This window comes from Gallinula chloropus (assembly GCF_964237585.1).
Source record: "Gallinula chloropus genome assembly, chromosome: 1".
In the NCBI taxonomy this organism is placed as follows: Eukaryota; Metazoa; Chordata; class Aves; order Gruiformes; family Rallidae; genus Gallinula; species Gallinula chloropus.
In genome coordinates this window covers 182,047,805-182,074,185 of record NC_140085.1, presented here as the reverse complement: position 1 = coordinate 182,074,185, position 26,381 = coordinate 182,047,805, and the positions used below count along the sequence as shown (strand labels likewise).

Genomic DNA, 26,381 nt, shown 5'->3' with positions numbered 1-26,381 from the left:
GGCAGGGCTCTCCCGGGCTGCGCGGGGCGGCGGCAGGAGCCGAGCCGAGCCGAGCCGAGCCGAGCCGAGCCGAGCCCCCGCCGCCTGCCCTCTGCCGTCCGCGCTGACCGCCGCGCGGGGGCGCCGCGCGAGGCGGGGGCGGACGGGCGGGAGGGGTGGTGGAAGGAAGGAGGGCGGGAGGTGGGCGCGCATGCGCGATGACGCGCCGGGACGTGCCCGCTATATGAGCTCCGGCAGGCGCTGACTCGGCCCTTTCCGCCTCGCTCCCGCCCGCTCTCGGGTCGCTGCGCAGAGACCCGCACCGCCGCTCCCCCCGCCGCCGCCATGATCATCTACCGGGACTGCATCAGCCGTAAGGGTGGTGGCGTCGCGCGGAGGGGGGGCTGAGGGGTGGCCGGGGACGGGGGGGAACGGGAGAGCGATCGGTTGTTCGGTCGGGGGAAGCGGCTGGCTGCGGCCTGGCCCCGGCCGCTGGGCCTGGCTGCGCTGCGCATGTGCGGGAGGCCGCGGCGGAGCGGGGGGGGGGAGAGGGCGGCGGGGGCGGGCCGACACGGACCGGCCGGGCCCAGGCCGCGGGGCCCGGGCTGGAGCGGCGGGAGGCCGGAGCGGACCGTGACCCGGAATTCGGGGCGGTGAGGAGAAAGGCGGCCGCGGGGAGCCCGAGGGCGGAGGCTGACGCGGCGGCGCCCGCCCGTGTGTGTGTGTGTCTGTCCCCCGCAGAGGACGAGATGTTCTCGGACATCTACAAGATCCGGGAGGTGGCGAACGGCCTGTGTCTGGAAGTGGAGGGGAAGGTGAGTGGCTCGCCCGCCCCGAGGAAGGGGGGAGGGGGGAGGCAGGCCGCGCCGCGGTGACTCAGGGCCCGGGCGCTGCGCAGAGCCGGGCCTATCCGGCCGGTGGCGGAGGTTATGGGGCGAGGGGGCTGGTTTCCCTGCGAGGGGTAGACCCCCCACCCTCCCGCACGGCCTGTTGCTGGGGCAGGGCCGCCTGCGGTGAGTGTGCCCGGGGCTGGACTGCTGTGCCGGCCGTGTCAGGAAGCTTTGTTCAGGCCCTGGGAGAGGTGCCTGGCTTAAGAAATGCGCGATCTGGCTGCAGTCGGGTTCCTTGCACTTAACTGTGGCTCTGAAGTCATGCCCTGCTGTCAGGTCATAGATGTGTAAGAGCAGTAGCAGTAAGAGTTTTGCAGAGCCGTTAAGTTTTTTGATGTCTCTAAATCTAGATGGTCACCAGGACAGAGGGTCAAATTGATGACTCTCTAATTGGTGGCAATGCCTCTGCTGAAGGTCCTGAGGGAGATGGAACAGAAGCCACGGTCATAACTGGTGTTGATATAGTAATAAACCACCACCTTCAGGAAACCAGCTTTACAAAAGAGTCCTACAAGAAGTACATCAAGGACTACATGAAAGCGTAAGTGTTGGAAAGGGTTTTTTGGTAAATGGGTTTGCAAAATCGTTGGGTTGCTGAGCTTTTAAACAAAGCATTGAACTTTTATTCTTAGTAAGTGTCAGTTCCCATTAAAGGTGCTGAATTGGCTGTGAACTACCTCCTGATACTTGGTAGAACTGAAGCTCTAAAGAATTGATACTGGAATATCTAAGTTTATCTTGGCTGTGGTGGGAGAGCTGATCACGTGCTTGGGATGTTATTTGTAACCTTGCTGTTTTCTTTTGGATTCCTCTGTGCCAAACCTTCATGTGGAAGGGGGTAAAGCGGTGAAGAAAAGCTTCCTGAAGCTTTTCCAACTTGACAATTTAAGTGTCCAGAAATAACATGTGTGACTAGAACTTTTTGCTAGTTTGAGGTATAAGCCCTGTTACTGTTCAGTGGGTTAGTACTAAAGGTGACAACGCTTTGTGATACTGATAGCTGGTGCTCTTGGTGCTGTGGAAATGGCTTGCTGATCGTTTTCAACCACTAGCCTAGAAGTGAAACTTGCTCCTTGTGAGTGGTGGGCACTGTTCTGCTGATTTGTTACCAAATTTAAGTTAAAATTCTGGGGCTCTGAAAGGGGGGGGAGGGGGAAAAGGCAGCAAAGTCAGTCAGTTTGATTGCTGTTACAATGTAATGCTGCACAGTGACGTTTTGAGGCTAGAACATGTTTTGAGAGCTTTTTCTTCCTTCCAGAATCAAAGCCAGACTCGAGGAACACAAGCCAGAGAGAGTAAAGCCCTTCATGACAGGGGCTGCAGAACAAATCAAACACATCCTTGCCAACTTCAAAAACTACCAGGTAATGAAACTTAATTCTTCTTACAGCAGTATTGCAGCGATGGATGCTGCTGTTGGTCCCTCTGCTGAACTAGCTTCTGGAGAGTTTTGAGGGCCCCTGTTCAGCAGACATCTTAACTTGCCCTTCTCCAGGAATATTAGGGGCCCTGAGAGGGAGGAGAGATGGCAAGACACTCTTAAAGTGTTTAGGGGGTCTCAAGCCTTAAAAGGTTGGGACACTCTGGCCTCTGTTGTCTTACTCTGCTCTTCATAGCAGTGTGGTAAAGTCCAGTGGTACTAAAGTGAACATGCTGCAGAAGGCCAAATCCTTGCATCTGTGGTTGGGGAGAGGTTTGAACTGAACTAGGTGTGGCTTGTCTAGAAAGGCACTTTCTCCTCCTGGTAATAGCTCATAAAACATCTCAGTAACACATTTCTCTGCAGTTCTTTGTAGGAGAGAACATGAACCCAGATGGCATGGTGGCTCTCCTGGACTTCCGTGAGGACGGTGTCACCCCCTATATGATTTTCTTTAAGGATGGCTTAGAAATCGAGAAATGTGTAAGTACTGGCCTGGGTTGGATGGGTGTGCCAACTACCACGCTCTTTCAGGGTGTCCTGTGTTATTTTGTATCCTCCTTAAAGGTGAACAGTAGCTGCTGGTTTAAAAAATGTGGGAGTATTTAAGTGTAGCCCAGTTGCTGCTTCATATTATACAAAGTAGCCAAAAGCTTCCTCGCCACTGTTCAGTTGGGCTAAAGGGGGACATCCTTTCACAGCAGAGATTCATGCTGACTTCATGGCTAAGAAAGGCAGAAAGAATTGCCCTGGTGACATGTAAATCCTGAGGTTAAAGCCAGTCTCCTCTGAAGTGGAGCATTTCTACTTTGGATTCCTGGGTGGGAGGTGTGTAATTCTGAAGTCCCCCTCTCATGGTTGTGTTCCATCTTCTTGAACTTAATCTGATCCCCTTATTTTGTTCACCAGAACTGTCTAAATATTACCCTACATTTGGGACCACGGTAATAGTTGAACAAGTACTACTTACCCAGATTCTTCCTGGAATCTCCATCTGCTTGAGCTCAGACAGCTCCTGTGGTCTGCTTTGTCTTTAGCTACTCTGTGTTGGAACGTGGTTGCAACAAAACATGTTGTGTTTGGATCCCAACACTTGGATGTTCTGGCTTATTTGGAGAGCCATGGAATTTGCTGCAGCCTGACAGTGTGGGATCACCACTTTGTCTGGTCGTTGTGGACTGGTGAAGCCTGTTTATAGCCAGCTAAATTTATCTTGTCAAGCCTCTTACAGGCTTTCTGGTATGCAAGTCATGTAGAGAGGATCCAACTTCTCCTGGAGAGCAGTAGCCCAACTAAAGGAATTTTTTACTGGCCTGGACACCACCTGCTGTAGCTTGATGGGAGGTGATGTCTGTCCTGGGCTATGGAACAGGCAGTCTCTTGGATTACAGCTCATCTGAGCATAAAGCTTGTGAGTGTGTCCCCTCCTGGGGCAGACCTGGAGCTCTCATTCAGATAACCCCATCTGCTTCAAGGTGGGATGAAAGAGGAGTGAGTGGGGTGCTCCAGGGGGCAAAACCCCTTGTTGCAGCTGCTTGGTACAGGTCTCATGAGAGACAGTGTGTACACTGTCAGTGTTAGTACCCAGTCAGGATGCACCCGAACCCCAGAGGGGGTCTGAACAGTTGGCCAAGCAAAAAAAGGGGGGTGGTGGAGGACCTGGTCTGGCTGTTTGGCAGCTGATGACAGACAGGTGCTCTGCATGGTGGCAGAGCTGCCCAGCATCATCTGATAGACCACGAGCACGTGTCCTGTTGCTCTCTGGTTTGCACTGCGATGCAACAACAACTTCCTTGCGCTTTCTGCCTGCCTGCCCGTGGCAGCTCAGATTGAATTAGGGAATACACAGGTGAATGGTGGACACTTGGCCTGTGGTCACCTCCAACTAACACGTGGTACTCTTCTTTCAGTAACAAATCAAACTCTGGTTTTTGGATCACCCGTCTTCATAGCTGGCTGCTGTTTCTTCTTCATCGGCACAACACCAGGAACTGGCAATGTCTAACAACTGGACTGATGTCATCTTGAGCTTTATTCACTGATTTTTTGACCCTGATTTGGAGTGGAGGCATTGTTTTGAAAAAGAAAAAAAAAAACATCTGTCATGTAGGTTGTCTAAAATAAAACTCATTTAAACCCATTCTAGGTGCTGCCTTTTGATCTAGTGTGTTTCTGAAGGTGCAGTGCAGGAGAGGTTGCAGCAAGATCCTTGTCCAGCACTTCGGTACTATCAGTAGTATCACCTACTCCTAGCGCACTACAGCTTGCCTGTCTCCAGACAGACCTCATGCAGTTTCTACCTGTGGCACTGGCCTGCAGGAGCAGGCTGAGGGGAGGGAGGCAATGCTCAAGGACTGGCATCCTAGTGGAGTGGACCTTCATCTTTCATGATTGCAGAGTCTTCTATCTCTGGGAGATACCAAACTTAGAAGGCACAACAGAATGGAGTATGTGCTACTTGAGCTGAGTGCTGGCTGAGCTGCTTTGTCAGGCGAGTCTGTCCTTGGTTGTAGAGTGACCTCAGTATGAAGGCAGGAGGATGGATGGCACACCTAGCACTGAGCCCAGGGAGTGGGAGCGTTGGGAGTGTGTGGGATGAAATGTTTAGGTTTCCAGCCCAGCCTGGCTGTGGTAGCAGCTCCTCTAGCTGTTCAGGAGCAGATTAACTAGAACAGGGTCTAAGTCACAGGATTCAGGTTGTTTTGTCCTTGCCTTCTCCTTGGGGAGAGAACTGCTGGTCTGGCCTGGCCCTATCCAAGCCTTACTACAAAGTGGGTGTGTGCTGGGGCTTGAGGCTTCCCCAGTATCTGAAACTCCTGTTCCTGCTGTGTCCCTCCTTGGGAGATGCATCTGTGACAGACCTGGAGCAAACACCTGTTGCTTCTCTGGTTCTTGCTGAGATGCGAGAGTAACGGGCTCCTGGCGCTTCCCACCTGTCTGGCCTCTGGCAGTCTGGATTGAAGGAAGGAACACAAACCTGGTCCCAACGTGGCTGTGGTGTCTGCCTGGCCCAGGGATGTTGCCTTGGTCTGCATGTCAGTAATGCTTCAGGCTAGAGGAGCTCAGGGAAGTGGAGGGCATGACCTTCTTGCTGGCTGTTGATCTGTGTGGCCTCAGGCTTCTGCATTTTGGCATCTTCCCCATCTTGTGTCAGGGTTTGGCCCCTGGTGTTGGAGGGCAGAGGTGGAGGTAGCTTCTGTGGGGCTGAGATAACTGGGGCTCCCAGCCTGCTGCCCCAGCTATCTTGGGGGTTCTTATTTGGCTTAAACACCCTATTTTAGTTCTGTGGGAGCATCATGTGTCTATTTCCAGCTTGCCAAATAAAGAGTCTTGAGGCAGCTGTGCTGCTGGCTGAGGGAGGGCTTTGGTGTAACCTGAGCAGTGTGAATTCATGCTCCTCTGCCTTCCCTGGGTGGGGCTGAAAGGCTGGGAGGGCAGGTTCAAGGCCTCTGTGAAATCACTGAGCCAGTTCTCCCTCTCCTTGCAGAGGATTTGGTCAGTGTGGGGCCAGGTGAGGATGTTGTCCTGCACTTCCCCTTGCATCTCTTAAAAACAGGGAGCCTCAAAGGAAGGGGAGAGTGGGCACCTCCTTGCTTTGAGCCTTTTGCTCCTCAGGGGAGGAAGTTCAGTGTGGTCAGGGCAGTGCTGGCATGGCTGTACAGCCCCAAATTCCCCTAGCTCCTGCTTCCAGGCAGTCAAAATGTTTAAAGCAGAGCAGGGGTGTGGGAGTGAAAACAGCTCTTCCTCCCCCTGCCTGGCTAATTATGCTGAGCCTGGAGCAAATTGCTGTGTGGCAGCTGCCATACAAATGACAGGAGGTGCTGCTTTGACAAGCAGGTGCTTTAAGAGCATGATGAGCATAGCCTTGCTCTTGGCTGGCTGTGGGGAAATTGTGTGCCATCCTGCTGGTGCTCTGGGCTGGCTGGGGTATGGGTGTGTGCAAACACGCCTTGCTAGGGGGTCACATGCTCTCATCAGCCCTGTCTGCTTTTCTGTGTGGTGGGGCCTCTGATGGAAGGTCTCCTTGCAGCTTGTTGCAGCAAAGTGTCAGTTCAGAGGCTCCTGAAATGCAGGATTCTGTATCTCCATCGAGCTGCAAGAGAAGGGGCTTTGCTGCTGGCTGTACTGCACTTCCAGGAAATACATGGCTGCCTTCGGGTGTTCTGGGAAAAGGGGTGAGCCTTACAGCTCTGCCAGAGAGGAAAGGTTAAACAGGGTGTGATGGCAGGGAGAAGCAGAGGTCTCCCTGTGCTGCTGTGTTAGCTGCCTCCTGCAGTGGGGGCAGGATGAGGGGAAGCTGGGAGCCAGCTCCTTGCCTTGGGGGTTGCTACATGCTGGTAAGTGGGGTAGCTGTGGCTGGGAAGGCACTTGTCAACTGTGAAGTCTCAGTTGCTGCTATCCCACAGCAGGAGACTGGAGCTCTGTGCCATGTTGGTTTAGCTCAGGGCTCAGTTTCTTGGTAGGAGGTGGGGGGGGGCAACACCCAACCCAACAAACCTAGTCAAACCTGAAATTCTTTGTCTTAAAAAGCCCAAAATCCATTGCCAGGGGGGCAGCTGTGCCGGTTTGTGGTCCCTGTGTCCTGGTGTGTTTTGGTTGGAGCTGTAGCTGGAAGCTGTTGCTCAAAGACAACAGCCAAGGGGCTGTGGCCAGGGCTGAGGGGCTGTGGCCAGGGCTGGCAGCCTGGGGAAGCTTATTTGTTTACTTATTTGGGTGCCAGCAGATGCCAATGACCCTGGAAGAGAGGCAGGGTGTTGTTGAGGATGTGTGTAGCTGCTGGGTGTTTGGAACTGTGTCGGAGCTGCATTCATCACCTCCAAACAGGGCAAGTCCCTGTTTGGGCCTTTTTAGACCTTTTTGGTGTGATCCCCACCTTGCCAACGAGGCGGCAGCTGATTGTGGGGAGAGAAATGAGCGGCTGCGAAGCCACGTGCTCGTGGTGCCCCCAGGGGGTGGGAGGGAGCAAGGAGGGGAGAAGGTGAAACAAGGGGAAGAAAAACGTGAACCTCTGGGGCTGGGATGAGGACAGTTCCCTGGGACAGCAAAGGGAGGGAGAGGTAATGGGACTTAAAGCCGTACCCTCCTTCACCCCCAGTTCCCCCCTATGCTGAGCATGTCATTGCTATGGAATAGCACAGAATCACAAGGTTGGAAAAGACCTTTAATATTATTAAGTCCAACTGTTCTTGTCCTATGCTAAACCATCTCTCTAAGTACCTCATCTACACGTCTTTTAAACACATCCAGGGATGGTGACTCAACCCCCTCCCTGGGCAGCCTGTTCCAGGCCCTGGCAACTCTTTCAGTGAATTTTTTTTTCCTAATATCTGATCTGAACCTGCCCTGGTGCAGCTTTGTGCCATTTCCCCTTGTCCGATGTCTGTCACCTGGCGTCCCTTTGGCCAGTTTGGGTCACTGTCCTGCCTGTGTCCCCTCCCAGCTCCCTGGGCATCCCCTCTCTCCCACCTTCTCATTAGCAGGGCAATATGAACAAGTGAAAAGCCCGCGACTGCAACAACTGTCGGGGTGTTATCAGCACTGCTCCCATCCTGACTCCCAAACACGGCACTGCACCAGTGAGAAAGAAGAGTTAATCTATCCCAGGACAGCCTTGCTGGGAAAAGACCTTGAATTGATGAGTGAAACCCACGGTGGGTCAGCATCATCCACCCCTCACCAGTGCTACTGACTCAGTGCAGTGATGGGGCCAGCTGGATGCATGTACCCAGGTTGCTCCCATCATCACTTTTAATCAAGGCTTCACCCTTGCCTGTTCCTCTGCTGCTTGGTGATCTGCTGGGCAGCTGCTGAAAGCCTTCCCTGCCTCAGGTCCCTGTAGAAATCCCATGCAGAATGAGCTCCAGAGGTAAAACTAGTTAATGGAGTAGAGATGAAAAGAAGCAGTTGTCCCCTTCCTTTCAACACTGGAAGCCAAATGCTGCAGCTTCTCCCGTGTATTTGTAGATGCAAACATGCTGCAAAAGCACAGAGCCCTGTGTGATACCATCAGGAGCACCACGTCCCTCTTGGCTGGCTGCGCTCTCCCAGGGGACACAGTTTGGCTGAGGTACTTCTGAGAGCAGCATGACCAGTACCAGGCAGCTCCTTGTACTGGAATTTGCAGAGCTGGGAAGGAGGACAGGATAACTATAGGGTTCAACTGCTGGTGCTCAGATCTCACCTGGGCACAAGCCCCAGGTGTGGTTAGCTGAAGCGATGTTTAATGGCCCCTCTGGCTTATGGCTGCCTCATGGTTCCCACCCACAGGTGTTTCCCAATTCCCTATTCCAAAATGCCACAAACACCAAAACCTTTCTGTTTTGAGAGCTGAAGGTGGAAGAGTTTGACTTCTTGACACTGGGCTCCAAGCTCTTCTGGAAGGGACCGTTTATCTTTTCTGCTGGAGCCCGTCATCCTTGTGCAAGCAATGAAGCACTCAGAGAAGGGCTGACCCCGCCCCCTGGTAGCCGCACACAGCCTGGGTTAGCAGAGCCAAGAAAGGGTCCTCCTGCCCTGCCACCAGTATGAGGAATGGGTCAGGCTGTACCCAGCTGTGGGCTCTGGGAGAAGCCGAAGTGGAGCTGTCTGCAGGTGAGCGGGAGCAGCAGCTCAAAGCTGGCACTTCATTAGTGAGAAAGCAATTTGTGAGGAGTCAATCAATACAGTGACTAACGAGAAATGCCACCCTGGCCACGTGTGGACATGGGTGGGTGTAGCTGACACACGCAGGACGTACCTTCAGCTGGAGCCAACTCCAAGCAGCTGGTGAAGACAGTGCGTAGCTGACTCAAAGCGTGGCTGACTTTCACAGAGCATCCCCTGGCATCACAGCCCCTGGTGAGCTCTAAGCTCTGTGTCGAAGAGGCTGTGTCGGCATCCATCCACATCTTGGAGCCACCTCACTTTCTGCCAGCCCAGCTAATATTTGGTACTTTATGCTCCTGATCCTCCTGCAGACTCCCTGTCCCACCAGCAGCCCCCAGGCAGGGCCGCAGAGGAGGAGGCAGGAGCTGCTGGGGAGGAAAGCAGAGTAGCACTGTCCCATGCTGGGTTCAAATCCACCCCTCTTTCCCCCTGTAGCAGTGCCAGCCTCCAGGCTCGCACCTGCTCACCCATTCCCAGCCCACTGGCACTGGGATGTCTCCGGTGGGGCAGCAGCTTCAGCTCAGGCCTGTGCCTGTACCAGCTGGGCTTGCAGCACGTAATGTTTCTGATGACTCAGCTGGCCTTTCGGGAGAGGTAATGTTAGCTGAGACGCTCTTGGTTTCATTTAAGGGCACTGAGCACATTGATCCTTCTGCTGGGGCCCACGGGACACACTCACCACTAAGGCTCCGAGCACCCGTGGTCAAGAACATCTGCATGAGCAGAGTGTGGCCGTCAGCAGGGGCAGCAGCACCTGGGGAGGCCGGGAGGGCACTGGCGTTTGTCAGCGCTCCGAGTTTAAATTAACCCAAACTGGGGGGGGGGGGGGGGGGGGGCAGGGAATCAGACCCAAACGCCCACGAGCCGCCTCCTCTCCTCTGTCAGCAGATGGCAATCCTGCCAGCAGCACTTGTGTGAGGACCCCCTGAGGAGCTGGAGGGGTTTGGCTGGTTGTCACATGCTGGAGCCAAATGCAGCTGCCCCACACCCTCAATCGTTAGCACATGAAGTGAGGCACAGGCCTGCTGTGCCCCAAATTGCCGCAGAAGGGAGGATGTGTAGCGTGTCTACCTTGCTGTTGCTGTCTCTAAGGTGGGATGTGCTGCAAGACGCTGTGGCTTGGCTGGATGATGACCTGCCACTGGTACCTAACACCACCACCAGTACCTAACACCACCACCTCCACTGTCACCGTGGGCTCCCACCAGGCAGGAGCCATCAGAGTCCTTGTATGCACAGTACAGGTCTCGGTGTTGGCACAGGAAGGCATCTCTCATCCTCCGGGTCAGCACCCCTGCGACCCTCTGTGCCCACCTCTCAAGCCACGGGGATTTTGTGGCTGGGGCTAAAATCCCAGTTGCACCCTAACAAGCTAGAAAGCCTTCAAAAGCATGCAGGAAGCTGGTTAAAATAAAGAGGGCTTCATGAGCTGCCCTGCTTCTGGATAGACCTGCCCAGTTTATGCCAGTGTAGCAGTTCCTAGTTCCATTTCTGAGTTGGAGTTTCCTCACTGGAGGTTCCTCATTTTAACCTTGAAAACTGGCAGCACTCCAGAGAAGGCTGCAAGCAAACCAGGGCACCTTGGCTTTCCTCAAGCCTTCTGTTGCTCGCTGGCTGAAAACTTCCCTGCTTCTTTGCTTCTGTTTTTAACGATGCCCACAAAGACCTTTTTTGTTGTTGTTGTTGTTAAAAACCCCATAAACCCCATAAAAAATGTCGTGCTCAGTACACTTCCCATCACTCCCAGGCAGAGCCTATTCACCCTGTCCAAAGGCTGCTGCAGATCAATAAAACCCCTACTTTAGTGAGATCTTCCGGTGCTTCACGCTGGCTGATTATCTCCCTCTCAACCAATTGCCAAGTGGTATATTCGCATGAAACCAAAAATACACACAGATCCAAACCACTCCCCTGCCAAGCCAATCCTGCTGGGGAGCCCACCAAAGGCAACCTTCACCCTTTGAAACAGTGTGGCCATTTTTACCCGTGGCACTGAATGACAAAGGTACTAAACTGGGATGGCATGGCACCCCCTTGCGCTGTTTTAGGGCACAAGGGAGAAGCTGACCAAGACTTTTTAGGCACATGGACATGAATCCAACAGAGGAGCCCACCTCCTGAAAAGCAAGAGCTGTCATCCCATATGGTTGTGAACCACAAATCCTCTTGGTAGGCCAGCTCTAGGAACTGGACACTTCATGCCACAGAACGCTGAGCACAAGCAGAAAGCAGCTCTGTAGAGAGATACCTACACAAAAAATTCGAGAAAAGAACATGAATTCAGCAAAATGAAAATGTGTGACATATGCATAACGTTGTCAGAGTTGTGTTTACAAACCTCTGAAGGCATCTGGCTTCTCTCCGAACCTTCCACTGCTTCCAAGTGGATTGCTAATGGAGTGTTTGCTTTTCACACAGCCTCATCATTCATGTGTGCTGCAGTGATGCACACCTGTGAAGGGCCTGAGGGAATGAGAGAGTTGTGCCATAATACCTCACCTTCTCCTTTATTTACAGGTACACTAATGTAGGTGGCTTTTCCCCCACTGTTTTCTTGGCTTTTCTTTTTTTACCATACAAATTTTGAGAATACAGTTAAGTAGTCCCATCCCATCTCCTTCCCACTCCCTCCCAAAAAGGATGCTGAACAGACACCCCCTTGCAATCCACATTTCAGAAACAGGGGGACCGAGACACAGGCACATTAAGCACTCTTCCCCCAAACACACAGAGCCCTGGTGGCAGAGCCAGTGATAAAATCATGGATTGGAAAAGCCCCATCATACCCACACTACCTAAACCACAGCGTGTGCCCAGTCAGGAAGGTAGAGCCCCACGTGGTACAAATTAAAGTAATGCTTTTATTGATATGCTGAAACATAAAACATAGGTAACATCGTAAAAACCAAACAGAAGATCAATCTATTCCTTGATGTACCTAACAGAGAGATGTTTTGTTATTTTTTTTTCCTCAGTAATCACCTGGAGGGGATTGTCCAACCTGTGTGTCCAACAGCCTTCGTTTCAGGGGTCCTTAACTGTCCAGATTTGTTCCCGTGGAGTCTAAGGACCATGATGAGCACCGTGGTTGTGTTTTCCTAAAGCCTGATCCCAAAAGAAGCATTGTGTCCATCCCACCCAAACACTGCACAAAGGGCTGTGCACCTTTGCAGCCTTCCAGGCGAAGCCCTGACAGATCCCAGCAGAACTGAGCCCATTAACCCAGCTCTATGGGAATGGGAACCCACAAAGTTACAGGATCCTCGAGGACACATTTTCCTTCAGAGCCATCAAGGTGTGGAAAAGCCACAAAGCCATCAAGAAAAAGTTAAGATCAGAACTCAAAATATTTCTAATAAAGATATATCTAATACAAGTTTATTCTATAAATAGTTTTCTCCTGTCAAAAGACAAAACACTTATAGAAAGGTACAAGAAATATTCCTTGGGGAAGAGAGAGAGAGAGAGAAAAAAAGCTACAGGAAATTACAAAGTATCAGCTGCTTCAATTTAACTTGAGCCTTGCAGAGTGGTGCCCTGCTCAAGTCCTGTCTGTAAACCCACTAGGGTCCCCTCAGTGCAATCACCCTAATTCCTTGTAAACACCTTTGTTAATCACTCTTGTCTTCTCCTTGGTAGTGTCTGTATTCTGGCTTCAGCTCCCAGGTGTTTTTGTGGGTCCCCTTGACGTTGTAGATGCCTATTTCTCTTAAAATTTCTTTCAAGTATATCTGAAAGGAAACACAGATTTAAATTACACAGGCAGGCGATCATCATGTCACACAAGCTGCTCAATCACATCCACTCTGTCCATAAGACTGACCCAGCAGACAGAAGCTTGGCCGATCAGCACTGACTTGTACGGTAATGACTCTGATAGACCTCAACCCCCATTCGCACTGTGGGGGTACAGCACCCGATCCCCCAGGGGTGATGGCTCCTGGGCTGGCCTTGTTGCAGCCCTGCCAGGGGGGCAAAAGCACACTGGCTTGTGAGATGCTCCACATGCTGCCGAAACAAAGCTCCCAGCGCCTCTGCAAGCCCTGGAGCGGCAGCACCCACCCGCAGGTGAGCCGGCCCAGATGCTCCCCAGCTCCCATCTCAAGCTGGGGTGCTTGCAACATCAAAAGGCTGAGATACGCCCAGCACACCCTGAGTGTCAGACTCACAGCTGGTCTAACAGCCTGTGTGCTGAGAGGTTCTGCACGTGGATGGGGAGGCACAGGGATGCTGCCCTGCGACCTCGGAGCTGTGCGGGTGGGCACTGTGTCAGGGGCTCCCGCGGTGCGGGTCTGTACTGTGCCGCTACCTCACGCATCATCCTCCTCCTCCTGGGATTTCTCCACCTGAGCCAAAAGCTCTTGACTTTCTGGCTCTGCTGTGGGTTAGCCCAGCCAGTGTGTAAAACACTCAGCTCACTACCCCCATCCTGAGGGGGGAGGAGGGTGGTGTCAGCGGGGATGGGGAAGAGAATCGGCAAGGGAGAAAAGGTGAGACAGGTGGGCTGAGATGAAGACAGGTTAACAGGGCAGAAAAGGAATAGTAAGAATTAAAAAGTAACACTGCACAAACCAAGTGATGCACAGTACAACTGCACACCAGCTGGAACCAACGCTCAGCCAGCTCCCAAGCTGAACCCCCTCCAGGCCAATCCCCAGTTATAGATGGAGCATGACATCATATGGTATGGACTGTCCCTTTGGCCGATCCGGGTCAGCCGCCCTGGCTGCGTCCCCTCCCTGAGCATCCCCAGCCTTCTCATATGAGCAGCTGAAAAGTGCCTGGCTCAGTGTAATCACTACAACCACTTGGCAAGAGCTAAAAGCATCAGTGTGTTATCGACATGACTCTGAAGCACCGCACCTGCTAGGAGAAAGAAAGGGAAGCCTATTCCAGGTGAAACCAGGAGAGGCTTTCTTGGGCTGGGATTATCTGGAAACTCCCCGCCCCAGTCAGACCCCACCAAAGCCCCAAGCTGTTGGTTTTCATGTGGCTTTGCAAAGCTTGCACCATTTTATCATGGTCTTGTGTTTAGAGGAGAGCTGGGCAGGTGCCAGAGAATTTTCTGATACGCTCCAGCGTTAAAGGCTCAGAAGGGAAATTCAGAACACCAGAAAAGCAAAAGCTATGACAACTGGCATTATAACCTTTGACACAAGACAGCTCACTAATATCATCATAAACACCAGCAACTTCTTTCCTTTTCTAAAGAGCCATTTCCCTGCTTGTTTGTTTAAATATTAATCTGGACTGATTTGAGTGGATTGCCATGGCAACTGCAGATCACAGTTTAAGAATCCCCACATTAAATTACTAATTGCTTCAGTTTGAACAATTTAGCCCTCTTGGAGTGCATATATTGAACTGGAGTTACTATAGGACTTGTTTCTATAGTTCCACTAAATGAAAATATCAACATACTCCAACTCATAAAAAAGGCAAGTATTTGCTGATCATGTGGGAAGAAAAGGAAAGCCAACTGCCCAGTGCTGTTCTCATACTCTTCCTGGTTTTTGTATCTAAATTGAAAAGTTGGGGAATAATCAAGAAGCATGTTCTCAGTCAGTGAAAAAAGTCTTTTTGAGAGAAACAGATTGTTTCTCCAGGTACACATCTAAAATTTACAAAGCAAAAAAAAAAACCCTAAAAATGCAATTCTGAATCCCATGCTAACGATGATACTTCATTTGGAGTCATTTGGTTCTTAAAAAGCCTATCTTGAAGCAACGAGGGCTGTTTAAAAGATCACTTTGTCCAAGAAGTAAGAAAAATGACCATAACAGATTGTGTATAGAAACTAGAGAGTGGTAAAGCACTGGAACAGGCTGCTCAGAGAAGCTGTGGAGTCTCCTTCTCTGGAGATACTTAGAACCCGCCTGGATGCTGTCCTGTGCAGCCTGCTCTGGCAAAAGAGTTGGACTAGATGATTTCCAGAGCTCCCTTCCAACCCCTATCATTCTGTGATTAGGATCTTTGGGGAGCAAGGGGTTCATTTTGCACTCTTTAGTCTTCGAGGGTGCAGGACGCAAACCCCAGCAGGTGGCAGCAGGAGATCAACACACATCCCTTAGCTCACCTTTCACATCTCTATTGCAGAGATGCTGTCATCATCTGAGAGCCAGGTATCTAAGACACGCCTCACTGCAACCACAATCAGCGTGCAAATGTTCTTGCATGATGACACTGCTGTTGCACGATGCATTTTTTGGAAGGTGATGAAGGCAGGGAAAAAGTGATTTTGATGTAAGTACGGGTAGGGGTGTGTACCTGCACCCCCACTGCCTGGCTTGCAGCCCTTGTGCAGGCACACAAGGGAGCTTCCAGCGGAGCCACCGAGAGACACTTCAAAAACCAGCAGAGTGGGTGGAAGAAGCACTCAGATTCCAGGTTAAATTCAGCTCTAGACCACAAGGACAGACTAATGAGAAGTGGGAAAAAAAAGTTAGTTGCACCTTGCCCCAGGAAGCACAGCTATAGGTGGTGCCTGGGCTGGCACCCAGCCTGCGTGGGGGAAGCCAGGTGACGGGGCCTGACGCTGCGCTGGGCTCGGGCAGAGGAAACCCGGGGCGGCTGCACGGCCCACGGCTCCCAGCAGCTCACTCTGCTCTTTGGGGCAGCACCTCTGGGTGAGGTTTGGCACAGTGCACTTCTCACTTCTCTCTCTCCTTGCTCAGCCCTCCAAACCACACACACGCTTCGAGGATTCCTTCTCATTTCCAGACCCAACTTCCCCTGCAGTCTGGCTTCTCTCTGGGCCGAACCCTTTCAATTCAACAGTGGGACGAACTGAGTATCAAGGTAACATCCAAGTAAGGGCACTTCCAGCTGGGAACATGAACTGCAGCAACCAAGGACCTGCAAGATGCTCCCCTTGACCAGATGAGCTCAGGAGGTCACAGAATCACAGAATTATAGGGGTTGGAAGGGACTTCAAGAGATCATTGGGTCCAACCCCCCAAATGTTATGGATTTTTCCAGCAGGATCACTTCTCCTTCCAGAAAGAAGAGCCCTCCCCCTGGGTCTGCACTATGCCACGCTGGCATACACCTTGAAGCATACTACTCACTCTGACATGACATCATCAAGAGAAACTCCTGCAGAAGTGCCAAACAGGGAAACGTAGGAGCCTGGTAAGCACTAATCAGGAGCCCACAGTTTCTTCTTGGAAAGGGACCTGGTATGTTCACATACATCTTACAACACAGAAGCTAACCTGTGGGTAATCTGTTAATACATTTTAAGGCATCCTCTTCTCTGTTACATCCTCCCTCATGATTTTTTCCATAAAAAGCAAATTACAGGATAAAAAGATTACAAAAAGCTGAGAGAACAGGTGATTTCCAAGCTCTGAAAACTCTTCTAAAACTTTGAGAGGAAAAAACCCCAAACCACAGCACTTTGGATAACCATTACTTAAAGCTAAAACACAAGAAAAAGCTACAAACAGTCTACTCCATTTTGAAAATAAAATACCCAAACCCACCCATTTGATATTACACCACTGGTTCCACACTGGTTCCACACTGGTTCCATTCTTCACATATATTTGATTGCTCACATAAGAAGTTCACGTTCTTAACTATTAAGTCCAAATCTAGAATTACTGCAATATTTCCAGGGAGTACTTGCTGTTTACAGCTGGGTAGGTGGCAACAAATTTGCCTACTACTGAAAATTGTTATTTTTCATTAAAAAGGAGAATAAACCAACCCAGGTTTCCCTAATATGATGGTGGTTTGCATTCAGAAAATACTTGCTTTGTGATTAAAAAACAGCGATGGGAGCAACTTCTCGTGTAACATGGAATGTGTTCTGTGGCAAGGATTTAATTTACTATTTACATTTATCATTATGTAAGAAAAAGCCCCTAACTTCTCTGTTACTTCACTAACAAAGATGTTGATTCCCCTACACAAATGCTTTTTAAGTATTATTAGCCAGTGATGTAAGGACCTAGGACTTCATTTTAACAGCAGCTGAGGAGACAGCAGCAGCATTTTTTTTCCTCATGTCTGAAAATAACCTCAACATTTAGAAAGTCAGAGGAGAAATTACATACCCAGACTATCTTAGATGCTATGACAGAATATAAAGCAGTTGAAACTCAGCAGACATTAATTAGCATCCAGCCCCTGTACAGCAAGGGGAAAGCATGCCTATTCACCTGTTGGCATTCTGCATTTTTTTGTCAGGTGTAGCTGCTCTGCAAACAAGGAGATCACAGTGGGCATTAGGAACAGATACTTGGTTTGCAGAAAAACCCCCAAAAATTGCACACCAGAGGCTGGAGTCTGCAGCACTAGGGATGCTCGCACACAGAGCCAACACCAGCTGAGCACTGGGAACCAAGGGTCTCTGGTGTTAAATGGAAATGGATGTTGTTAACTACTCCCTACAGAAGTTTTTAATGCAACCCCAAATTGGAAATTAGGATAGCTTTAGATGAGGGGTATATGATGTGCTGAAAAATAGCTTTGAATTTATCACCATTCTGGCTACCCAGCACATGAAGAGAAGCATCAGGAGAGGATTTCTGTCATTTACTTCCTCAGGATGTCTGGGTGTGAGGAGGCTGGGTGGGCACCAACACCTGTGGCAAAGCCCCAGCAGGAATGAACACAAAACCCCAACCTCTGATACACAGCTCAAAAGGGAGATCATGTGGCCCTCTCAGGGGAAGAGGGTTTAACAGTTTGACTTGGCTCGGGGGCCCTGCGAGACTTTTGGTTATCAGTAGAGACTCAAATAAGAAACACAGATGCAGAGATGCAGCCCAAATAGGTGTGATGTTGGGCTGAATTAGTTTATGATTTCCTTTTTAACGAGTCTCTATTACTAGAGCAGTTGAGAAAATCCAGGCTAGATTTGTTGAGATGGAAGTACACAGCACAAACCCGTTCTGCTATGGGCGGAATAAATTCAGGAGCATATGAGCCAGAGGAGATACACAGGCAGGCATAGAAATTTATCATAAATGTAATAAAAGTATTAATGTGAGGTATTTTGCAAACACAGAGTGCAAAACTACCCTATTACATCTAATCCTTAGGGCAGCGACTGAGACAAGAATTGGATTCATCTTGCCCAGCCCCTGGTGCTTAATGAAGAAACGTGTGTCAGCAGCAGCACAGCTTTTCCAGGCCCCTTTGAGCTGATGCAGAGAGACAGGTACATTCAAGAGGCAAATCACATCACAGGAGGAAGAAAACTTTTATTCTCCCATGGCTTAAGTGGGAGCTGTAGGTGACTATTTCTAGCTGCAGTCATGTTAGACGGGATAAATCTGCATCTGCTTACATTCAAAGCGATCAAGATAGCAACTGTCACACCTATCTCTTACAAAAAAAACCCAAACCCTTAAGTTTTTCTTGCCACTCCCTATCTTCCTCCTATTCCTTCCTCCTTCTCAGCTCCCATGATTCACACACCTCTGCCACACAGATAAGGAGTTGACTCAGATATATGAATGGAAGAGAAGACATGAATACATTATCCAACTAGTTTCTTCCAAGGAACACCATGAACCACGTATCTGAATTGGGTAACACTGCAGCTTCTTAACCAAACCAATTGCACACTTTACATTTTAGAAATCCTCTGATAAAGATCCACTTAACTCTAACCATGAAGTGAGCAAAACTGTTCAGCATCTCCACTTCCCCTCTCTTTTACAGAGGGATATTTTTTCCCCACAATCCAGCTGTTATTGTTCCCTCTTCTGCCTTGGCTCTAACAACTTTTGTAATCGTTGCACCATTCAGACTCAAACATAATTAAGTCCCTTTAAGTTTCCTGAAAACTGCAGCTGGGTTGATGACAGATATGGGAGTTGGCACTGAAAACATCAAAAGCATCAAAGATACTTCAGGTGTCATTGTCTCCCCTCATTCCCGCCTGGTCTGCTCAAGGAAAGCTTGAACAGGGGAAGAAAGGAAAGAACTGGGAAGTTAGGGTTCACAGATGAAGGGGCTGGCAGACACTGCAGGATAACCCTCACAGTGAAGTTTCTCCTTATATTCACATGGAACTTCCTACGCTCCAGCTTGCACCAGTGAGCACATGTCATCACTCACTTCTTGTCTGTGTATCTAAACAGTGTAAGAAAACCAAATCAAACCAACCCACAAATATCAAACCACTGAACTCCTCCAAAATTTATTCTATCTATAAAGGAAATCAAGTGGGTCTGGGGGTACTGACATGATGTCTGAGTTCCTAACATGGATAATGTGTGCATTTAATACTGATTCCATGTAAAAGAGTTTTCTAGACCCACAGAGATGAAGTTCAGATGCTGAGGGAAGGGCCCATTTACACAAGCTCTCTACTGCCAACTAGGCTATTACTTCAGCAAGGACAGGAGTACCACGGGAGACATCAGAGCATTAGAGAATTTGGTTTCTAGTATTAAAGAGAACCTAAATAAGAAAGAGATAGTTTAGGCTACTTAAATCACCTCTGCCAAGAAAAAGCATGCTGACAGCAATGTTTGGTAGCTATGCTACACAGTTCTACAAAGGTGAACTGAAAAACTGGATGATTTCTGTTTGCTGTGTAACACATTTAGAGAGCTGTTTCAAGACATACAGCTTATATTAAACTATATTCTGGATATGGAAAATATACACAATAGTAAGTACTGGAAAAGGTTATGTTTCAGGACCACTAGTACGTACCACCGGCTGCTTGGTTATGTCCACCAGGTCTTTAATGTTGTAATACTGATGTTTCTCAAAGGCTGAGAAAAGCATGTCCAACACTTGCTGTTTATCAGCTCGAGCTCGTTTTCCATCTTCTTTCTTCTTCTTCTCATATTCAATCTATCAGATACAGAACACATATTAAAGACATTCATATAAAATGCTGTATAATTCTCAGTGCTGAACATTAAGAAACAAAAAACCTCTTCTATTTAGTAAAACACTATTCAGTGACTCAGTGCTTTTCATCTGGATAAAATTCTTTTGAGCATTCAAATGTTCTTTTAGGAACATAAACTAAGCATTTTGTTCTCAGCACAATAAGCTCCTCAGATATGTATCTTTTCTCTAACCAGTAAAACAGAGCCTGCACAATGTGCCCAAGCCTGGAGAGAGAATTCACATTAGTACCGAAATGCAAGCTAAGACGTTTCACTCCGTGTCTGTTGATCACAGAATCACAGAATGGTCTGGGTTGGAAGGGACCCCAAAGATCACAGAGTTCCAACACCCCTGCAACAGGCAGGGCCACCAACCTCCAGGCCTGGAGCTACACAAGGCTGCCCAGGGCCCCATCCAACCTGGCCTTGAACACCTCCAGGAACAGGGCATCCGCCACCTCTCTGGGCAGCCTGTTCCAGAACCTCATCACTCTCTCCGTAAAAAATTTCCCCCTAATATCTAATTTAAACCTCCCCTCCTTTAGCTCTAATCCATTCCCCCTTGTCCTGCCAGTGTCTACCCTTTTAAAAAGTCGATAATGGCTTCTGAAGTTTAATGACAAATATCAAACAACCTACAAATTCCCACACCTAGCAGAATCCATGGACCAACATGGCTACATCCACAATCATAACCACCACCTGCCCAGATGATGCTCAAATGACCCCTGGAAACTGCCTCACCTGCTCCAGAAACAGGACTCACTCAAGACAACCACCATGTTATCTTCCCCAAGAGAAAAGTCACACTTTAAGGACACAGATGGCACCTCTTCAGGAGAAACCTGAGCAGCACACACAGAGCTATGGCTATCCAAAATAAAACCTTCCGAGCAAGTAGAGGCCCCCTGTTGCCACACATCATCCTATTTCAGAATTTGTATTAAAAAGTGTTTAACTATTAAAATCTGCACAAGGTGACCATGTATTTTTGCAGAAACAGTTGTCCAAAAATACTTCCTGAATTTCCTCGAATTCACAAACAGAAGTGAGATTTGCACAGACCAAGCACACCCCAAAAGAAACCCCAATCACTGCAGAGCACCATCTGCAACATCTGCCAGCATATCACCTCATCCAGCCCCAAAACCACCCTCAGTAACAAAACCATCAACCTGGAACCAGCAAAGGTGATCCAGAAGTTAATATGATTCATATAATTTACGTGCTACCAGGCAAACTGTGTGGTTGAATTCAAAGTGCAGAACATATAGCAGAAGAGATGCACAATAAGGAACATGGGCCTGGCTGCCAGTGGGATAATTCTGTATGGGAGACATTCTGCCTCTGATGTCTCCAACCTGATCTTCAAAAGGAAGATCTTCAGAGAAGCCTAGACATGAAAATCCATAGTTCTGCTGGACACTACAAATCTCATTTTTAAGAAAAGAAATTAGTTTTAAGGCACAATTTATTTTTTTCCTATGTTTCAATGCCAGCTAACTCCCTCCTACTCTCACAGTGAAAATAGCCTGTCTCTTGGCATCAGTCCCAAAGTGGTTAAAGACTATTACCACCTCTGCTGTTGCTCATGGGTCTCTGGCCAGCCAACTCTCTTTCAAATCCTGAAACAGATGCACATCATTAAATTGAAGTCAGGGCGATTGTTCCCAGCCCACAGCTTGAAGTTTCTTGCTTCTGCTTAAAACCTATGATGGGCTTGGGCATCCAAATACTTGTCTGCTCTTCCAACTGTATGCTAGTGTTATAAAAGACACAACATCTCTGCACAAACCCACACAATTAATTTTTATCCACTAATACATGTTGGTGTAATTCTTTAACTCATTAGCATCTGCATTTAAAAAAGATAAATTAAAAACTGTAATAGCTTTGTAACAACAGCAAAGTGGAGCAGCAAGCACGACAGCTTCACAGTACATCATCTTGGTTGCCATCACATACAACAGAACTGCTATGCCACGAAAAACAGAGTAGGAACATAGATCTAGGGCACTGGCCTTGCTACTAACAACAGCGTGTGAAAATATTTGCTGCTTCTGAAAGCACAAGAGACAAGCATTAGGACCTTGAAAAGGTTTTAATTGTTGAATTTGAAAAGGTTTTAATTGTAAGCTTGGGAAGCCCTGTTGTGGATTCAATTTCTGTTTCTCTACTGGTAGAATAATAGAATGGTTTTGGTTGCAAAAGACCTTAAAGATCATCGATTCCAACCATCTATCCAGCCCTACCAGGTCCAACACTAAACCATGTCACCAAGTACAACATCTACTCTTCTTTTAAACACCTCCAGGGATGGTGACTCAAACACCTCCCTGGGCAGCCTGTTCCAATATCTAACAACCCCTTCAGTAAAGAATTCTTTCCTAATATCCAACCTCAACTTCCCCTGACACAGCTTCAGACCATTTCCCCTTGTCCTGTCACCAGCTATCAGAGAGAAGAGACCAACCCCCACCTCACTACAGCCACCTTGTAGGTATAAAAAAACCCCCAAACAGCACAGTCCCTTACTACCACAAATTATACAGTCAGGTTTCCCACATTTGGGGAAATCACAGGGGCCAGCACACCTGAAGTGCAGGGGATGAGCCTCTCCCTGGGAAAGCCACCTGCCTGATCATGGGGCCTTCCCCACCAGGTAAATTTATGGTATGGTCTCACTCTGTAGGACAAAGCAAGTAGACTCTATCTGGTTGTACATGCATGAAGCAGAACAGCAACAGCAGTGAGATACATATGAACAAGTCTACTCAAGAGAACAAGCCTACACACTTCAAAACCCAAAATACATAAAGGATCTATTGATACAACACAAAATTACTACACAGGTTATACTATGACACCATTCCTGTGGCTGTAAGCTGAATTCTTTGCCATGCAGCACACCCAGGGTATGTGCAGGGTTATCTGCCTTGCAATCCCAACAACACAGCAGCTGGCCAGCTCTCTACTGGGTACATTCATGTAGTCATAAAAGATTTAGAGAAACTGGGAAAAACTCATTCATCTGAAAGGGTTTCTGTGTGAAAGAAATGGTACAAAGAGTGGGGATGTAGGAGACTGGCCCTTTGCTGCATGAAATATGGTGGGATGAAGTATGAGATGTGTGGGAGTGCTACCTGCAAGATAAGTGATACACTAAATCAGCTGCTTGACTGACAAAAAGGTCTTTGCATCTGATCTTCAACCCACCTGACACTAGCCACTCTGCAGCCTTTAAAATGCTTTTAATTTGCACTTGGCTCAAGTCAGAATTTCCTAAGATGTATGGTGAGCACTCACACTTTTCCTGCCAGAGGAACCATCTCTCCAGAGCAATCACCAACCACCACTGTCATGCTGTAAGAGAGCACAGTGGTGCAGGGACTTGCTGCGAGGACACGGGTGCATCGTGAGGACAATGAAGTACACAGGGTTTAAGACACACACATAAAATGTACTTTAGCAGGAAGCTGTCCTTCTGTTGTTCAAAAATGCATTAATATGTCATATCTCAGCCTGAAGTTTATACTTCATGCCAGCGCTGAAAAGCATCTGCCATGATCAGAATCCCACTGCACTGTGTGTTCTGAAAGTCTCGTTTCCATCTAGGAGAACAATTTTTGGTTTCTATTTTCTATCATCTGTATTTGAAAACTGCTGCTTTGCTTTGTAAGCTGGAGAGGCTCAAAGGGAAAACACACTGTCACATACGTAACGAGATTGACAGTGCTTGAAAATAAACGAATGAGTAAGATCATCATGAATTATGTCGGAATCATAATTTTACATGGAATGAAACCGAGGTGGAGGGAATACCTGGCATGCACAAAGTTGCAGACGGTGCCATGTTACATCGTGTTCTCAGAAGGAAATGTGTAAACAACAGCAACCCAAACATTATTCAAAATAATCTAATCTACTTATCTGGGTACAACAGATAATTTTTGGTTCTGTTTGAAAACTGCTCTTTTGCTTTGGTAGCTCATGGTCAAACACGGGAATTACTGTCCTCTAAGATATATGTACCCCATGGGAGGGAAAGCACAACCACAGCTTGGAAAATCAAGACATCACAGAATAATTTAGGCTGGAAAAGACCTTTAATCACTGAGTCCAACCATTAACCTAGGACCGCCAAGTCCACATCCCTAAGTGCCACATCTACAGAGTCCTTTAAATCCTTCTTGGATGGCTTCCCTGGGCAGCCTGTTCCAACGACTGACAGCCCTTTTGGGTGAAGAAACTTTTCCTAAAACCCAACCTAAACCTCCCCTGTCACAACTTGAGGCCATTTCCTGTCATTTTATTGCTTGTTACTTGGGAGAAGAGACCAACCCCCATTTGGCTACAACCTCTATTCAGATAGTTGTAGAGAGCAATAAGATCTCCCTCAGCCTCCTTTTTCTCCAGGTTAAACAACCCCAGTTCCCTCAGCCGCTCTTCCCGGGATTGTGCTCTAGACCCTTCACCACCTTCATTGCCCTTCTCTGGACATACTCCAGCACCTCAACACCTGTCTTGTGTTGAGGGGCCCACAACTGAACAGTGCAGCCTCACCAATTGCCAGTACAGGGGCACTATCACTTCCCCAGTCCTGCTGGCCACACCAGTTCTGACACAAGGCAGGATGCTCTTGGCCTTCTTGGCCACCTGGGCACACTGCTGGCTTATGTTCAGCCAGCTCTTGACCAACACCCACAGGTCCTTTCCCACCAGGCAGCTTTCTAGCCACTACTGTCCAAGCCTGTAACGCTGCCTGGGGTTGTTGTGACCCAAGTGCAGCATCTGGCCTTGCTGAACCTTGTACAGTTGGCCTTGGGCCATCGATCCAGCCTGTCCGGGTCCCTCTGTGGAGCCTTGCTACCCTCTGGCAGATCAACACTCCCACCCAACTTGATGTCATTTGCAGATGTACTGAGGGTTCACTTGATCCCCTCATCCAGATCACTGACAGAGATATAAAGAGCAGTGGCCCCAGCACTGAGCCCTGGGGAATGCTGCTTGTGACAGGCCGCTGACAGGCTGTGACTCCATTCCCCACAGCTCTTTGGGCCCAGACATCCAGCCAGGTTTTTTTACTCAGTTGTTCATACATCAACACTCTCTACTTGTGGAAGCAGAGTCTTCGAATTAGCCACTGCAGCTATTTGCAGCAGGTTTTCTTAAGACAGAATTTTCAGCCTTTTTTGACTTTAGGATCTACAGAATTTCCCAGTTTCTCTGTGCATTTGGTGTTCAGGTCATGACCGATACTGGTGAACAACACTCTACAGGATTCTCAGTAGAATCCTTTCACATTTGAGACACTGACTGTGGAGGCATTAAATCCTTTCACATTTGAAACACCAGGACTGGAGGCATTAAAAATGTTTCTAATATATGCACACGTGAACATTTTGCAAGAGGAGAAGATGGATTATCCAGTCTTAATTTGCTGCCAGAAAAGTCTCTGATTCTTTAGAGGTCAAGTCCAGAAGATGGTAGGAGAGATGAAGCTGTCTCAATTTGCAATGCTTGACTGAGTTCTGGATTCCTGTATACATCTGAGGTCACTTTTCAGTGTAAAGACCTATGCATTTGGTTGTGAGTTAGCAACTTTTCTCTGAGTTGAAATTACATCAGTTGAAAGATGTGGTGTGAAAGATAAAGACAGCCAGTGATAGGCAGCACGCGTGCCACAGCCTGTTCTTACCAACCCTTCTGCAATTTTCTACGTCCCCAAACAGCAAAACCAAAATGAACAAGAAGAAGAAACAGAAGTAAACTGCAACCTCCTCAGGTGGAAGGTCAAGCTTAAGCGATCGAAGAAACCCATCTCTCCTCCTTTTCTGGGTTTTGTTTTATTTTTAAGGAGCAAGAACAAAGAGCGAAGCACCGAGGTTATTCCTTCTGTACGTGGCTGAGCTACGGGAATACTGGCTACGTAACATGGGTGTAATGGGAAAAGCTAGTGGAGCTCTCAAGACAATCTCTGAGAACAACAATAAAAAAATCCATGGTACTGTTTGTACCTCTTCAAATGATATATAGCAAAAATGTGCTTAGCTAGCAACTAGCTGCAACTCCCTCCATGTGGAGGAAAAAAACCTACTGGCTTTAAAATTGATGCTGCCTACACAAAGGAGCAGAGTAACAATAAGGAAGCTCACAACATTATCTTTATTGGTGTTAGGTCTCTGACAGGATTATTTCATGACTGGGTATAAAATCCTAATTATACAAATAACACTCTCCTGGAAAATACTAGAGAGTCATCTTTTTTAAGCAAAGTACAATCTTTTTGGTTTTTGCTAGTAAATTCTAATGCCCAGCATTCTTTTATTCTCTATTATTTTAGTGCCTCAGTTCGCTCTCCCCAGTAGGAACTTCTGTTTTTCCTTCTCTGAATGAGCTAAAGTAAATCAAGGAGGAGTGTTTGTGTTGTCCATACAAACACAACGTGAATATTCTAATATTCTTAATTCATTAATGGATAAAAACAACTCACACAGAAAATGGAAGATCAAACCCTCCCTTTGTTGAAAAGCTATTTGCAGCTGGCATCCCAGTTGCCCACATTTTAATTAGCAACACTCCAGC

The 26,381-nt window shown here is 48.3% G+C and overlaps 2 protein-coding genes and 1 long non-coding RNA gene across 3 annotated transcripts in view; 2 read left to right on the top strand and 1 right to left on the bottom strand.

Moving 5' to 3' along the window:
* Nucleotides 1-222: 222 nt before the first annotated feature.
* Nucleotides 223-4,429, top strand: TPT1 (tumor protein, translationally-controlled 1). The gene is made up of 6 exons (XM_084265136.1): nucleotides 223-352; nucleotides 721-794; nucleotides 1,220-1,410; nucleotides 2,128-2,233; nucleotides 2,656-2,772; nucleotides 4,200-4,429. The coding sequence occupies exons 1-6, from the start codon at nucleotides 325-327 to the stop codon at nucleotides 4,200-4,202; spliced, it is 519 nt and encodes a 172-aa protein (XP_084121262.1). The 5' UTR covers nucleotides 223-324; the 3' UTR covers nucleotides 4,203-4,429.
* Nucleotides 4,430-8,817: 4,388 nt separating this feature from the next.
* LOC311205233 lies at nucleotides 8,818-11,989 on the top strand. Its single transcript, XR_014618145.1, has 3 exons — nucleotides 8,818-8,880; nucleotides 9,823-10,026; nucleotides 11,910-11,989. It is a non-coding gene; the product is annotated as an uncharacterized lncRNA (long non-coding RNA).
* Nucleotides 11,990-12,529: 540 nt separating this feature from the next.
* The window catches only part of GTF2F2 (general transcription factor IIF subunit 2), a 97,372-nt gene continuing 83,520 nt past the window's right edge, over nucleotides 12,530-26,381 (bottom strand). Inside the window, exons 8-9 of the mRNA XM_084279572.1 lie at nucleotides 19,612-19,755; nucleotides 12,530-12,665 (exon numbers count right to left, since the gene is read on the bottom strand). Of these exons, the coding sequence (XP_084135698.1) occupies nucleotides 12,546-12,665; nucleotides 19,612-19,755 (264 nt within the window). The 3' untranslated portion in view covers nucleotides 12,530-12,545. The remainder of the gene's footprint in view (nucleotides 12,666-19,611; nucleotides 19,756-26,381) is intronic.